The 14,672-nt window shown below is 46.4% G+C and overlaps 1 protein-coding gene across 1 annotated transcript in view; it reads right to left on the reverse strand.

Moving 5' to 3' along the window:
* Positions 1-14,672, reverse strand: part of LOC138472817 (myosin heavy chain, embryonic smooth muscle isoform-like) — a 374,216-nt gene that overhangs the window by 83,916 nt on the left and 275,628 nt on the right. Inside the window, exons 6-7 of the mRNA XM_069611184.1 lie at positions 3,943-4,022; positions 3,617-3,823 (exon numbers count right to left, since the gene is read on the reverse strand). Of these exons, the coding sequence (XP_069467285.1) occupies positions 3,617-3,823; positions 3,943-4,022 (287 nt within the window). The remainder of the gene's footprint in view (positions 1-3,616; positions 3,824-3,942; positions 4,023-14,672) is intronic.

Consider the following 14,672-nt stretch of genomic DNA (forward strand, 5'->3'; position numbering starts at 1 on the left):
TTCTTATAGTACAAGACACGGTGCGTTCCACATTTGCTTGAGGAGACATCTGTTCTGCTCTTTTAGTTACACTTTTGATTGTTTAAAGATGGTGCTAAATACCTGGAACCTGCTTTCTATCCTCACTGATACCAGGTTCCAGGCTTCCATCTATCATGACTTGATGGTACCTAGATACATATAGAAGATATTGAATAGCATTACAAATTGACACAGTGTTTCTTTGAAGTAGTGAGTCCGAGCACGCTACCAGGATGGTACAGCTGCCATGGAAAGAAGCCTCCATTAACATACCCAAGCCATCTGGCCCTTCACATACTTTGATGCATAATGAGATGCATGCTCATCCAGCAGGTGAGCCGTGCCCCTATGGTCAAAGTGATTAGCAAACAGTACAGGTGTTTGTTGAAGACTGCACCAAATCCTTGAAGGGCAGGTTCAGCAGATGTTCATGACGAAATCTCTGCATCCTGGCCATTCGCTCTTCTTCTGAGGCCTAGATTGGAAGAGGAAGCGATGAGGACTCGCAACCATAGCTCCCATTGGAGAGCGGGCCCCAGCGAAAGCAGGAAATGGCAACTGAATATCTAGGTGTCCTCCTGATTTCCCTACAATGTTCTGCCCAATTTGGCTGAATGCTCACTGAAAGGTAGGCACATACCCATACAAGTTTGGTTTGCACAACAGCTTCCCATATGTCCCATTTAACAGTGGGCTCTTCATGTTGATCCTTTGATATTGTTTTTGTCTTAACATGAAGTCCTAAATCTCTGGAGGATAGCTCAGCGGCAACGTGCTTGCCTTGGAGTCAGGATGACATGGAGCAACACAGGTTCGATCCCCGGGTCAGCGCTTAAAAACCTCCGGGTATTAAGTGCGTTAAAAAAAACCTATCATATCATACGTAGGACTCCAGCGCCTGCATATACCCTATCCTCAACTGGGAGGATTCTCGAAGCAGCACCTTCTGGCAGAGTCACACATTCCATTCACTTCCTTGGGGCCCTGGACACCAGGCATGCATTTTACCCCTAGTCTAGACTGAGCGTTGATGCATCTGGGTGGATGCCCTTGACAACAGCGAGGGTGATCCCTGTGATGCTGCTTCTCTCTGCTATAAACGTACTGCCTTCATCCTCACTGGAGGTGGGACACACTGCTCTGCGCAAAGAAATCTTTGTAGACGTGCATGACGCAGAATTGCTGTACCCTTACGCCAACGCTATTCTAAGCAAATGTCTTCTAAAAAATAATGAATCCCTGATGCTGAGCTCAGAATGTCGATACCAAACCAATGTGGTGCTAAAATTCGATAGAAATTTAATGTGCAGCCCATTCTCCCAGCGTATACTTTACCACCGTATACCACCCAGAGTGAAAGTCCGAAAGCTCCAGACTGTCGAGCAGGGTAAGACCACAGTAAATTAACCGTGGCTGCATGGATCCAGACGAACGAGTCAATGGGGAACCCACGAACAGCTGGCACTCAGAGCATCTGAGAAGGTGCCTAGAACCTCACGATTAGTCCTTGTACCTTCTTGAATCCTAAGCAAAACCAAAAGGTGATGGCTGGATAGTTACAAATCAATCAGAACCACTGGCACAGCTTGTTCACCCTGCCAAGCCATTACAGAAGGGGAAGGACCATATGCAAATCAGGCTTGTTCCAACCCCAAAAGGGGCAGTCCACCCCGAACTGCCAGGTCACGCCTCTTTTGCAATAGACCACAAGCATCCCTTGGCATCTTTTTGGCCTCATTGAACATCATCATCAACATTTGCTCTGACACTATCCATTGGAAAGCCAGGCTTATGGTTTACTTTTACGCTCTACCTTCACCAATCTTTTAAACAGGCGCTTGAGGTCGAGAGTGAAGACTTTAGTGGAGTGGAGACTTTTCTGGAGATATATATTTATTTTAAGTTGAGATCGTTCCTGAGTATTCCAGTATTGAACGGATGAAGGCATAGAACAGATGAGTGTAGAGATGAATACATGGAACAGGATACTGCTGTTGAATGTGTGTAAAGCACAAGTCCTTAAAGCGGATGAGTGCAGGGAGCAAATGAGTGCGTAGAGGGATGAATACGTAGAGGGGTCGAGTACATAGAGGGGATGAGTACGTAGAAGGGAATTTAGAAGTGTGCCCAATAACCTCTCTATGAATTAAGAAGTATGCCCAATAGCCTTGCTGTGAAAAGTTGAAACTAGAAGTTAGCCAATAGCATCTCTTTGAATTTTAGAATTGTGCCCAACTACCTCTCTTTGAATGTTGAACTTAGAAGTGTGCCCAATAGCCTCCCAGCGAATTCAGAAATGTGTCTAATAGCTTCCATGTGGAAACGGATCTTGGAAATGCGCCCAATAGCCTCTCTGTGATTCTAGAAGTGTGCATTTAGAAGCTGAACTTAGAAGTGTACCAATAGCCTCGTTGTGATTCTAGAAGTGTGCCCAACGGCCGCACTGCAAATTTAGAAGTGTGCCCAATAGCCTCTCTGTGAATTAAGAAGTATGCCCAATAGCCTCTCTGTGAAAAGTTGAATATAGAAGTGTACCCAATAGCCTATCTGTGAATTTTTAGAAGCGTGCCCAATAGCGCCTCTGTGAATTTAGAAGTGTCTGAAAGGGCATGTAACCCATCATATCTCACCAACATGCTTACTCTCTCCTTACATCACCACTCAACTCGAACACAGAGATACTATGACACCATTCGGTATAACTGTTCTCATATCAACATTCGCCGCTCACTCCACATCATTCTAAGTAATCACTGCTGGTTATACACCCCCCAGCCAGGCGTTCTCCTCAGGCCTAACACAACCACATCCGATCTGGATCAATCCCGCCAGAACGAACACATACTCCTGACCTCAACCACCACACCTACCGCTAGAAAGCAGCTATCACACAGATACCGCACGAGCTGTACACATACCCGGTGCTCACACGCACCTTTTGACTCTCTCTACTCTCTCTACTGATATGAACTTCGGTTCCCAAGGACGTTCAACCTACCAGCGCCTTCAGACCATACCAATGGTACATAAGGCGCTATATAAATGCAAAATAACAATAACAATAACAATATTATATTTTCTGCGCTCTTAAGGTCTTGATTTATTTATTTTATTTTTGCATTTATATAGCACTATGAACCCTCAGGCACCTGAGCGAAGTAATTTCAGGCATGACTAATGCTCTGTGTGCCTTTCTGATGTAACCCTTACACTGCCAGGCCATAAGTGCTTTTCTCTAGAAATTAGGAAATTACTGGGCATTTCATATGCCATATAGGACACCTTCTTTCTCTCTGCCACTGTCTGTTGGTGCTCTCTTTCTCTCTCTCTTTGCACACTTGCCACAGTTCCATTAATCAGGGTTTGTGTCGATAGTGCAAAGTCAATTTTCAGCAGTGCAAAGTCACTTTGAACCAAGTAAAAAATTCCATGAATCGGGCTCTTATTGTCTTGTTTTACACAAGGCCTCTAAAATACGCTGGTATACGGCATCCACCCAGGCGTGCCCTCAACTTGAGCCCTGATAAAGACCTACAAAATGAACGTTGGTTCTGGTGCTGAATATGTGTCAGTGCTATCAGGCTTCACATGCTACCTTTTCAATTCACTTTTCAGGCCTCTGTTGCTCTGGGCTTCGGTGCTCACTGCCGTCGCCAGCTCAGCGAGCGCCTTCTTGAGCTGGAACTCCTCGTGCTCCTTACGCTTCAGCTTCTCCTCGTACTCCCGGTGCAGAGTTTCAATCTCAGCGTGGCGTTTCTTCATTTCCAGGAACATCTGTGCATAACGCAGCTCCAGGCGGGTCCTGCGCAATGGAAGAGAATACGGAATCAGTGTCATCACGGAGCCATGATCCTCCCAACCCCAGCCCTTCTCCACCCACCACCTCGCACCACATGCAATATACAGGAGAAGGACACTCACATTGTCCTGCTGGACTTCTGATCCTGCTCTCTAGCAGACTGGATTTCCAGTCTACTCTGCAAAAGATTAGATCTGCTCACCTAAAAATACAGGCGACATTCAAAAACATGATTAGAAATAGAACTAGATAATGCTTTCAAGAGAAGATAATATTCGACCCAAAAAGTACGATCAAAGACCATACATAGGGCCTCATTACACGGATGGCGGTAAGGGTTTACCGGTACCGGTATTTTACCGGTACCGGTAAATCCTTACCGCCTTACTACGAGGTCCCTTTGCGGGTTGGGGAATTTAACGGCTGCTTTTTGCAGGCATTAAAAATCCAACCCGCAAAGGGACCAGGGAGCTAATTACGGTACCGCAGTTTGCGGTACCGTAATTAGCGCCTTCCCCATTCCCATAGAGCCCTATGGGGCAAAATTGGGAATGGGGAAGGGCAATGGTGGAAGGGGGAATTACCGCCCCGCCAACCTTGGAATAGTGCGGTAATTCCCCTTTCCACCAAGGCGGTGCCGGTATTTTACCGGCATGAACCATGGCGCTAATATTGCCATGGTTCACCGCCATCTGTGTAATGAGGCCCTTAATGCATTAATATATTGCACTAAACACGAGCGTATGGTATTTGAACTCTTTGTAATTCTCTACTCAAAATGCCCGCAAAGGTACACAGAAAATTAGGCACTGAGAGTGTAATACATAGGGATAAAGATTTCAATTGGAAGTCACTAGGAAACTCATTTCAAGCTCCAGACACTTTTACTAGAAACCATTTACCAAAGAAAAAAGAGCAATACCGGACTTTAATGGTGTAAATAAACTATTTAGGATGCCAATTAAAGCTGATTGGCTCTTTAAAAATGTCTTTTTCTTCAAGCCTGGAAGTGTTTTAGTGTGGGGGGAGCCATGCAGGGTGTGACAGTTGACAGTAATGACAGTAATGACAGTGCCATAATGAAGAGGCCAACCAAAAGGTAAGGTGGAAAAACTTTGCCCACAAGCTTTATTGTACATGAGCTTTGGTGCGAAAGAAAACCAACCAACCATAATAACATAATGAAAAAACATAACACAAATATTTTGGGGAACAGGGGATCAGGTGAGCGAGGACCCTACTCCCACGTAGGGCCAACTCATGGCTGATCCCTGCCGCCCTTCACACAAAAAGCTTTTGACGTTGGGTGGACCCAGCGTGTGAGCTGTTTCTGGTGTACCTGGTGGACCCAGCGTGTGAGCTGTGTTTGGTGAATCTGGTGGCCCCCGATGTGAGCTGTGCTGGTGTATCTGGTGGACCCAGCGTGTGAGCTGTATCTGGTGGCCCCAGATGTGAGCTGTGCCTGTTGTATCTGGTGGACCCAGCGTGTGAGCTGTGTCTGGTGTATCTTCTTTTAGTTTGCAGTTGATCTTCCTCTGCATTCTTCTTGTTTTTTCCATGCAAACTGGAGAGGTCTATGCCTTTTATCCACTGTTGTGTGCCTTTCCATGCTTTGAGGCATGTGCAACCTTCTTATCGCTCTTATGACCCACTTGCATTGTTGCCACCTGAGGCGCGTTATTCATTTTTTATCCTTAGAGATGGATTCTGGAGCTTGGCTTGCCTTCCACCTGTTTTCAGTTTTTGGGGGTTGTCTTTTCCTTGTACCCTTTGTGGGGAGGTGTTTTGCCTTTTCCCACGGTGTGTAGGCATCCTTTTTGCTCACTTATCCACTTGTGATATGGCCCCTAGTGAGGCGCTATTAATTTTCATCCTCAGAGGTGGGTTCTTGAGCTTCCACTTGCATTCAACATAATCCAGTTTTGTGCATTGCCCCTTACTATGTCCTTCGGGGAGGCATTTTCCCTTCCCCACTGTTGTGGTCCTTTTCCCTCGCTTTGAGGCATATGTCGGCATTCCTTTAGCTCTTCTGACCCACTTGTGATATGGCCCCTTGAGAGGCGCTATTACTTTTTTATCCTCAGAGGTGGGTTCTGGAGCTTTGGCCTGCCTTCAACAGGCTTTTAGCTTTGGGGATTGTCCTTTCCTTGCACCCCTTGTGGGCGGCGTTTTGCCCTGCCCACTGCATGTAGGCATTCCTTTTGCTCTCTAATCCACTTGGGATATGACCCCTTGTGGGATGCTATTCATTTTTCATCCTCAGAGGTGGGCTCTCGAGCTTCGGCTTGCATCAAACTTGCTTTGGGTTTTTTGGGATTGCCCTTCCCATGCCCCCTGGAAAGGCATTTTGCCTTTCACGCTTTTGTGCACCTTTTACATCATTCTGAAGCATGTGTCGGCATTCCTTATGTTCTGTGATCCACTTGGGGTTATTTTGGCCTGTGTGAGGCGTTATTAGTTCTTATCCTTAGTGGTGGATTCTTGAGCTCTGCCTTTCATCAACTTACTTCGAGTTTGGCAACCTGTCCTTTGTTTTTCGGTTATTCACTTGATTTGCTTCATGAGGCGTTTGCCTTTTAGGTTATCTGATGCCTTTTCTTCCTTGGTGGGTGAAGCCCGGGCTTCGGCATTCATCAAAATTCACCAATTTTGGCAACCTGCCCTTGTGCTTTAGATATTTATTTCGATTATTGAGTTCTAAGATACCTTCTGTAATTTGCGTGTTCCTGTGACCCTGTGTCTTTTAATTTAGTATTTGTTCTATCTTGAGGCTTTTTCCATTTTACAATTATTACCTGTCCTGTTTGATCCCCGTTTAGAAGTCAATTTTACAACTATTTAGCGGAAGGGAGGGAGGGGTTTTTTCATTGTTGTCTTGCAGCTCCGGTCACAGCCAAGACAGGGGAATGGATGGCTAGGGGTTACCTTGCCAGCCTTAGTTATAGGCCAGAACTGGCCTGAGGGCACGGTAGCCCCCTTTGATACATTAAAGGCCCCTTGTCTCTGCGTCCTTCCGGATGGGAGGGGGGCCTTTGATGTGTGGTGTCAGGGGCAGGGACTACCGGTTGTCACCTGCCCCGTCACCTCCTCGCCGTTTTTGGCGCCCACAGGTCTGGGTCCTTTTTGTGCTGTGACCTGGTGGCAACCCCCAACACCGCATGGTAAGTGGGGCAGCACCTGAAAGGTGCTGCCCACGACCGAGCCCACCTCCCAGCTTATGCCTGTGGGCCTTCCAGTTCCGGAGGTCCCATTTCTATTATTAGTTGCCAGGGTGGGGGAAGCAACCAATCAGGTTGCTTGGATCATGGGCTGAATCCCACGATACAAAACCACAGTCCAAACAACCTGACAGCTGCTTTCCCACCCAGCCATCTTCCCCCATCTTCCCTTCAATACTAATTTAGCCCCAATCCCCCTCCCAGCCCCACTTGCCATGCTTATTGCGGCTTCGCCGCTGCCGCTCCCTGCTGCTGGCGGCCATAGAAATGGAAGAGGGGCTCTGCATGGATCCCCGCCTTCCAGATCCTTGGTGGCCATATTGTAAAGTATTTTCTTTCAATTAACAGTACGCCACGAGGAGTTCCGTTCAATGAAAGAAAATATTTAGTTCTTAGCACCCTGGGTTTCTGAAACCCAGGGTGCTAATTGCAATAATCACCCATTTCATGGGCTGGAACGGGTGCTAACGGCACGGGGAACCCTCATTAAAGGCCCTTGCTATGATCGTGCATTTAACTCTGGCCCCAGCCCGTTAACACCCGTACCAGTCATTGGAACAGGTTATTATTGCTTAATTAGTGCCCAGAACTGCCTTCTAAACAGTTCTAGCTTCAAATGACCTATCCGAAAAGGGTTTAGTAATTAAACCAACTTCCTCTTGGTAATTGCCTTCCGAACTTCAGTTTCTTTCTTTTCTGTAATTAGGTATGAGAATATAAATGAACTGATCACATAAAATAGGGGTTGTAATAGCACATTGCATTTTTTCAGGATTTTTCAATATAATTTTATAAGCAATAAATCAAGCGTAATGCATCCTAAATAGCAATAGTTCCCTAGGTATATATGACTGCAAATCTTTTTTTGAAGCACATGAAAGACTGTTTCACCTGATGAGTACGACATTCTCTTAAGTCTTGACACACGTGATGGCTTCTCTGATGAAGAGTCTCTCTCAATTCCTCTCATTTCCCAATACCACCACTGACCTGGTCTGTGTGAAGAGTGTTTTTTATGGGATAGCTGGTTTCCCGAACATGGCAGCAGCCATCGATTGCACTCACATCAGCTTGGTGCCAGCCTAAGCATGCAAACAGAGGTTTCATAACAGTAATCTGCAGTACTCAATCAATGTGCTTATGATCTGTCGTTCTGGACTGTTGATCACACACAGCAATTCAATATTTCCAGGGTAAGAACATGAGTCTTTCATAGTAGGGAGCAGTGCCTTGCCTGAAGTCATAATGTCCCTTCCACATAAAAAGGAATGGCTTCTAGTAAGGAAACCCTACTGTCAATGTAGCTGAATGTGTTTTTCTTGTTTTGAATTGCTTAAACTGCAAATAGCACTCCCTGCTTTACTAGCTCCACTTTTGACATGCTGATGAGTGCAGTTTGAGTTATTGTTAGGCCAGTGGGCTAGAGATGTATCTGTAGGTTGTTGGGCTTAGCAAGAGCTAGGCTCAGTACATGTGTCGTCATGCACATTGCAGTTTCCAAGCACATATTGCACAGCTTTAAGAGGGGGCCGGATGGATGTGGCAATTGCAAATGTCTCTCCAGGCCATGGCTTACCTTGTCTCTAACACATTTGAATTTCTTTTGACTACAGGCGAATGCACTTACCCTCAAAGGACATGACTAATGACACTTATACTGCAGCCGCGGAGTACTGCCCAGGGGATATATAATGTGGCACACATCAGAACACGAAACATCATTGAACGCACCAGGCAAGGTGTGCCAGATTGCTATTATGTGTTGCGCATCCTACACAATATAACAACTCATCGCAGCATCCCACCCGCCCCGGCCGCAGATCTCATTGCAAATTGCGAGGATGGTACCTCCCCCGCCACCCCCAGCGAAATACATTTGCCAAACAGTGGTGCTGACCATGGCAGTGAGAGCAAGCAAGTATGTGATATTGTGGTGGGAAAGTGCTTCACTTAATACCATCATGTCAACCAACGTCCTCTTAAAAAGAACTATAGGCTAAGCCAGCAGTCACTACCAAACAGAACACATTTGAACAAACTCATAAAAGTGGCATTCTTGGATGAAACTGCAAACATATGTCAACACAACATAAAAGACAGAAGGCAGAACAAGTCATTTGGAATTCCTTGTTTGTGGGCCAACACTTTACACACACCCCTACATCTATGCGTTACACGGGGTGCTGCATTGGAAGAAGTAGAACCTTCCTCTTCGAACAGCAGTACTAGAGTTGGACTAGATGACGAGCTTCCATTGTAGTGGATGTCTTTGCCAAGTGGAGTACAATCAGTTTATTAACAGGGCCATTTGCATGCTGTCAGATGGTGGTCAGTAAGGCCTGGGTGCACTTAGAATGAGTATTGACACGTTTCTTTAGGGCAATGGTACACCAGCCATTGCCAGCCAATCAACACTTTGGCCTAGCTGCAGTTGCTCATGCATACATGAAAGGATGCCGACGTGTCTACATGGTATTTTTGTCAGGAGCCAGTGTGGGGAGGTGTTCCAGATGGTTTAAGAGTTTCATGAGGTCACACCGTTTGATGGTGCACTATAGTAGTTGCTCCTGGCCCTTCACATCATCTTGAATACTGCCTTCAACCTTGCCAGTATGAAGCTGTTCTCCTATGGCTCGCTGCACATTGCCATTATGGGTAGGTGTGTCCTGGGCAGGAGCATTGTCGACGGCAAGGTTAACCGCATGGTCAAGATCATGAAATTGCTGTTTTTTTGACTGCTGGTGGGGTCTACTATTTTTTCCAACACCTCATTTTGGGCTTAATTGCTGGCATTCGTGCCTTTGCTCACAGATGCATTGCCTTCATCAACCACATTCTTGATGTCTCCTGAATTGTCATCTTTGTCACTGAACCCTGCGTTCAAAGAAATGGAAGGCTTCAGGAATGTACTGCCATGCAATGGGTACACAGAACCAAAAACCCACAGCATACTGGCCTTTCCGGAATAAACTAAAAAACGGGCTATTCCTCAAGAACTACTTCCAGCCCAGAGCTAGTAACAACCTGCAACTGTAAATGATCTGCAACCTGCTGTATAATGTGTACTGAACTGAATGGTATTTGTTAACTACATGCTCATCCTCTGTTAATTGTATAACTGCAAAATTTCAACCGCAACCTTCTGAACATCAATGTAAACCTGTATATACTTGCATATAGCTGTAATTTTTTATTTATAACTTGTAATTTTTTTACCTAATTACAATTTACCAAACATTGCACTCTTTATGTAATATGTAAACTTGCGCCCGGATACCTTTGGGTTTGGAGTGCCATACAAATAAATAAACACACAAACAAACAAACAGCATTCTTCTACAACATCCGCAGGTCTTGGACCCACCTTAAAGTACATTGCACCCTCTACATAGAATTGTGCTCTTCCTCCTTCCTCCACCAATCCGGGCAGCATGTAAGCACACCAGTTAGTTCAGAAGGCCATGAACACAACTTTACCCCAAGGAATGTTCACAAACCACTACCTACAATGACATTAACACCACCTTGCTCCTTGATCCATTGCATCCAAGATTCCTGGTATCCACACCATGCACCTCTTCCACACTGCCAGAATCCATAGTCTTGAGCATGCTCATCTCTGAGGGCTTGAAGTGCAATTTGCACGGAGCCTCCTTGCCCCAGTCTTATTTGTGCACCGATTCTCATATGCTATTCATCTGCAGGGTAGTTTGTCCCAAGCAGCATTTCTATTCTGATGGGAGTCTACTGGGATCTGGCCAAAAAACAATATGTAATTCTGGGTAATTGTGGGCTATGGACATTCAGCAGGCCCCTGTGGTGCTATGGACATCAGCACTCTGGAGGCCCAGTGCCTCTGGGGGTTTGGGCCTGCTCTGGACATCCAGCAGGCCCCATGGTGCTATGGGACACCAGCACCATCTGGAGTGGGGGCAGGGCGAGCCATGCCCACGACCATGCAGACCTACGCTACCGTACTGTCGCGAGGGTCCCACTACATCATGACCTGCAGGCCTCTGCTTCCACGGTGTGGGCTGCAGATTACATGAATGAGACACAGACTCAGTTGTTCCTCTTTGGGAGTCTGCAGCCGTTCTGCTGCACATGTCTGCAGAGGCTCCTTTTATTAGCTTAGGCCATGACACAGTCATCGCCCATGTTAAAAGGGCAATACACAGGGGAGGGACACATTTCGTTAAAGGGGCAACACACTTTGGGAGGGTCACACACCACAGGAATCGCCACCTCCACCACAATATTCACTGCCTCCTCTGAAAATGGTTCCTTCCACTTTCTTGCCACCTTGGGGCCTTGTGATGACATGTTTGCAGTAAAACACTGCAGACTAATTTTGAAGGCTGCAGTGACACTTAACAGAGCACTCTGACGCGTGCATGGCTTCTGGTCTCACCAATCACATGATATCAGCGACCTTCATGAATTGCATCCACATACTAGGCGCACCAGGGACGAAGTGGGGAAAAAAAGTAGGGGAACAATGTTCTCTCTGCCCTATCCCCTTCCTCCCCACCCCAAACACAGACCCCATACTCACCACCACTCCTCTCCCCCCAATTAAAATCCTGTACTTGCCTCCTTCTTTGCCTACACTCCACCTCACAACGTTTTAGAACAGTAGTATCACGGCTGAAGAAAACAAAAAATGCATTTAAATGACCACCATTACCCACACAACATGCAGTTTTATACAGCTTCCTTTTCCATTTACCCACCCGTTCGCACCTCTTAAAGGACATGGACATGACTGCAACCGTACACCCATGCACACCCCTCCCATTACCTGCAAAGACCGCTGGGATTAGCAATTCAAAGGCAGATCGCTGCCCAACTGGGTTTTTTGGCCTCTTGGGAAGTGGCGTTAGTTATGTCCCAAGCAGTTTGTTTAAATAAACGGAGGGTTCCCAGCACCTGCAAGATAGCCCAGTGCGATGGCACAGTGAATTGTAGCGGCAGGTTTATGGTTCGAATCCCCAGCAGGTGAAAAATAAAAAAAATAAAAAATGCATAGGTTTCCCTGACACAAAAAGTAAGGGAACGATGACCATATACTGCCAAAAAGAAAGGGAATGTACTCCTTAGCTCCCACCCACTTGACTTGTGTATGCAGACTGCACTCTGTTTCTTGGTAGTCCAGAGTCTGCGGCAGGATCAGATTGTGGCATAAAAGTGTCTCAGGCACCAATGAAAAAGATTACCCCCTGCCAACTTTGCAAGAAGTATCATGCCATTGGCTAGGAGAAGCACCAGAGGTTTCACCTCTGTATAGTCGAGTGACTTCCGGAGCAGCCCATTTATGTTGGTGATTTATCAGTGCCATTCTGTGAACTTTTGGGGTGGGTATCCAGAAAGGAAGAAGCAAAAGAAGTCTGTGCAATCATTCCTCTTGAAGGTTGGCACAATAATACCCTCACTCCAGCTCCCATTTCTACAAAAAATAGAGGTCCGGAAGTTAGGGTTGAAATTAAACAGGCCCACCTCAAACACATCAGCAACCAGGGAGTTACAAGCTTTCTGTTGAGCCAGGGGACCATTAATTTCCATCTGGGTAGTCGATACTGGTAGTACTATTCCTGAACTTAGATTCTGTCTGGGATTCTGGTGTAAATTATGAAATAAAAGTTGGTAAGTAGAATAAACCATTTAAGTCAAGTCATAGAGAGCACAGCGAAACCTAAAAGACACTACTGAAAGGTCACCTCCAAAAACCTCCAGTATGAATGATGAAAGTTTGATGAAAACTGTCTGAATATAAAAAAGGTTGAACACCACAAGTGAGAAAACGTTTTTAAAACATGAAGCAACCAATACAAATAAGCTGGAGGAAGAGGTATGGTTGTTGCTGGGGAGGGGGAGGAGGGTTGGCTCGGGAGATGGCAACGTAAGGGTGTCATCTAGTGACACTAGCTGTCTCTTGTAAAATATTGGGATATCCTTCCCTCCTGAACACTTCAATGAGGAAGTTAATGACATCCTGTTGGGGAGAATCTTCATGTCTGTGCTAATTCCCTTCCACCTTAGACACACCCAGTTCTTTTGCTGACCTTAGGGCTTGTGATATTGTCTTCCTGAGTGAGTGGGACCTTTTTCTCACTTCCTCATGTATTTTTCCTGACTAGGATTGTTGTGTTTTACTGTTTTATGGAGTCTCACAAACTCCATAGGCATCTGCTTTTTGCATAGTGACACACAGCACCTTAGGTTCAGTGTCACTTAGAAGTCCCTTGGACTTCTCTTAATGTTTAATTACATTTTCTTGTGTTAGCTACCGTTCCCAAGAATAGTAATATGATCCCTGTCTTACCTTATTCTTTGTGGGAGCAGCACACACCACCATATGTGGAGTGCTGGGGGGTTACTTAGTAATTCCCTATCCCACTTCTCATGTAACTTTTTTTTGTTACGCTAACATACTTTAAATGACTGGTGGCAGTGGTTTACTTTTACTACCAGTGTGCATTTCCACCGCAGGCTGAACCCTCAGTGGCAGTACAGCACCATGGGTGACGATTTCTTCCAAAACGGCCATTTCCTGTTTGTTAGTTCTTTCTTGGCTTTCACTCTGTTAGTTGAAACTGGTTTGTGCCCTTTGTGGCTGTGGCCTTTGGCGAGCTTCAGCCCGGAAGCCCGCCCAAGCTCCAGTGTGTCTGGAAAGGCAGGAAGTGAGGGAGGGTCCCGAAACCTCCCTGTCCTTTGTCTCTAGGTGTGCCTGAGTGAAACCAGTCTTGACTGGCCGGTTGGCTATACAGCCACCCTGCTGTGTGATTGACAGCCTAGGCTGTGAATGAATGGGGAATTGCACAGAGAGTGAGGTTGTTGGGACTAGAGGCAGAGTTGATCACTGGAGAGGAATATCTGAAGAAGAAGATATGAAGAGATGCCAGCAGCACCCTCCTGGACCGCAAAGTGCCCGGTGAAGCCCTGCAGCTGTGCTGACCCTGTTTTCATATCAACTGGGGAGACCCGCATGGGACGACTTCCTCCCTTGGGCTGGTGGGGCCAACTAGCCTCAAGACAAGCTTCCATTTGGCGTAACCCCTGACTTGCTGTGCCTCACCAGAGCTGCAGAAGCCCAATGCCAGGGGTCCTGTGAGAATTGATGAGTGCATCGTCTTGAGAAGTCCGAATCCATCCAAATCTTTGTGGGTATCCAGAGAACCCTATAGAAGCAGCAAATCCTGACCCAGATTCCCTTCACAAGAGTCCAGGGCCAAGAGAGCAAGCTTCTTCCAACTAGAGTTTTCGTTCTTCATTGACGCCGAGGAAAAAGTGTCTCTGAAACAAAGGAAATCCATTGCTGGGGAGTCCTTCTCCCGAGTACTGCTGCAGGAGCCCGCCAGACATCCTCCCTTTTGTCACCACGACCAAGGTCCATCACTCCTGTCTGTGAGCTCCAATTACGCTGGTGAGTGCTGTGCAGGAGAACACAGCGGGGTCTAGGATGAGAGACGCTACAGGCTGCCTGCTGTATGTCCTGCTTAGCCTGCTGATTGGAGGTATGGGAAGCTGGATGCACATTGGACATGCTGCATAGCACTCAGTAGTTGCTTGCCTCCTCGGGGCAGCCCAATACAACTGCTGAAATATAGATAGGTGATCTTCAGCTGCTATGCCCT

This window comes from Ambystoma mexicanum, chromosome 8 (assembly GCF_040938575.1).
Source record: "Ambystoma mexicanum isolate Mex_15411 chromosome 8, UKY_AmexF1_1, whole genome shotgun sequence".
NCBI lineage: Eukaryota > Metazoa > Chordata > Amphibia > Caudata > Ambystomatidae > Ambystoma > Ambystoma mexicanum.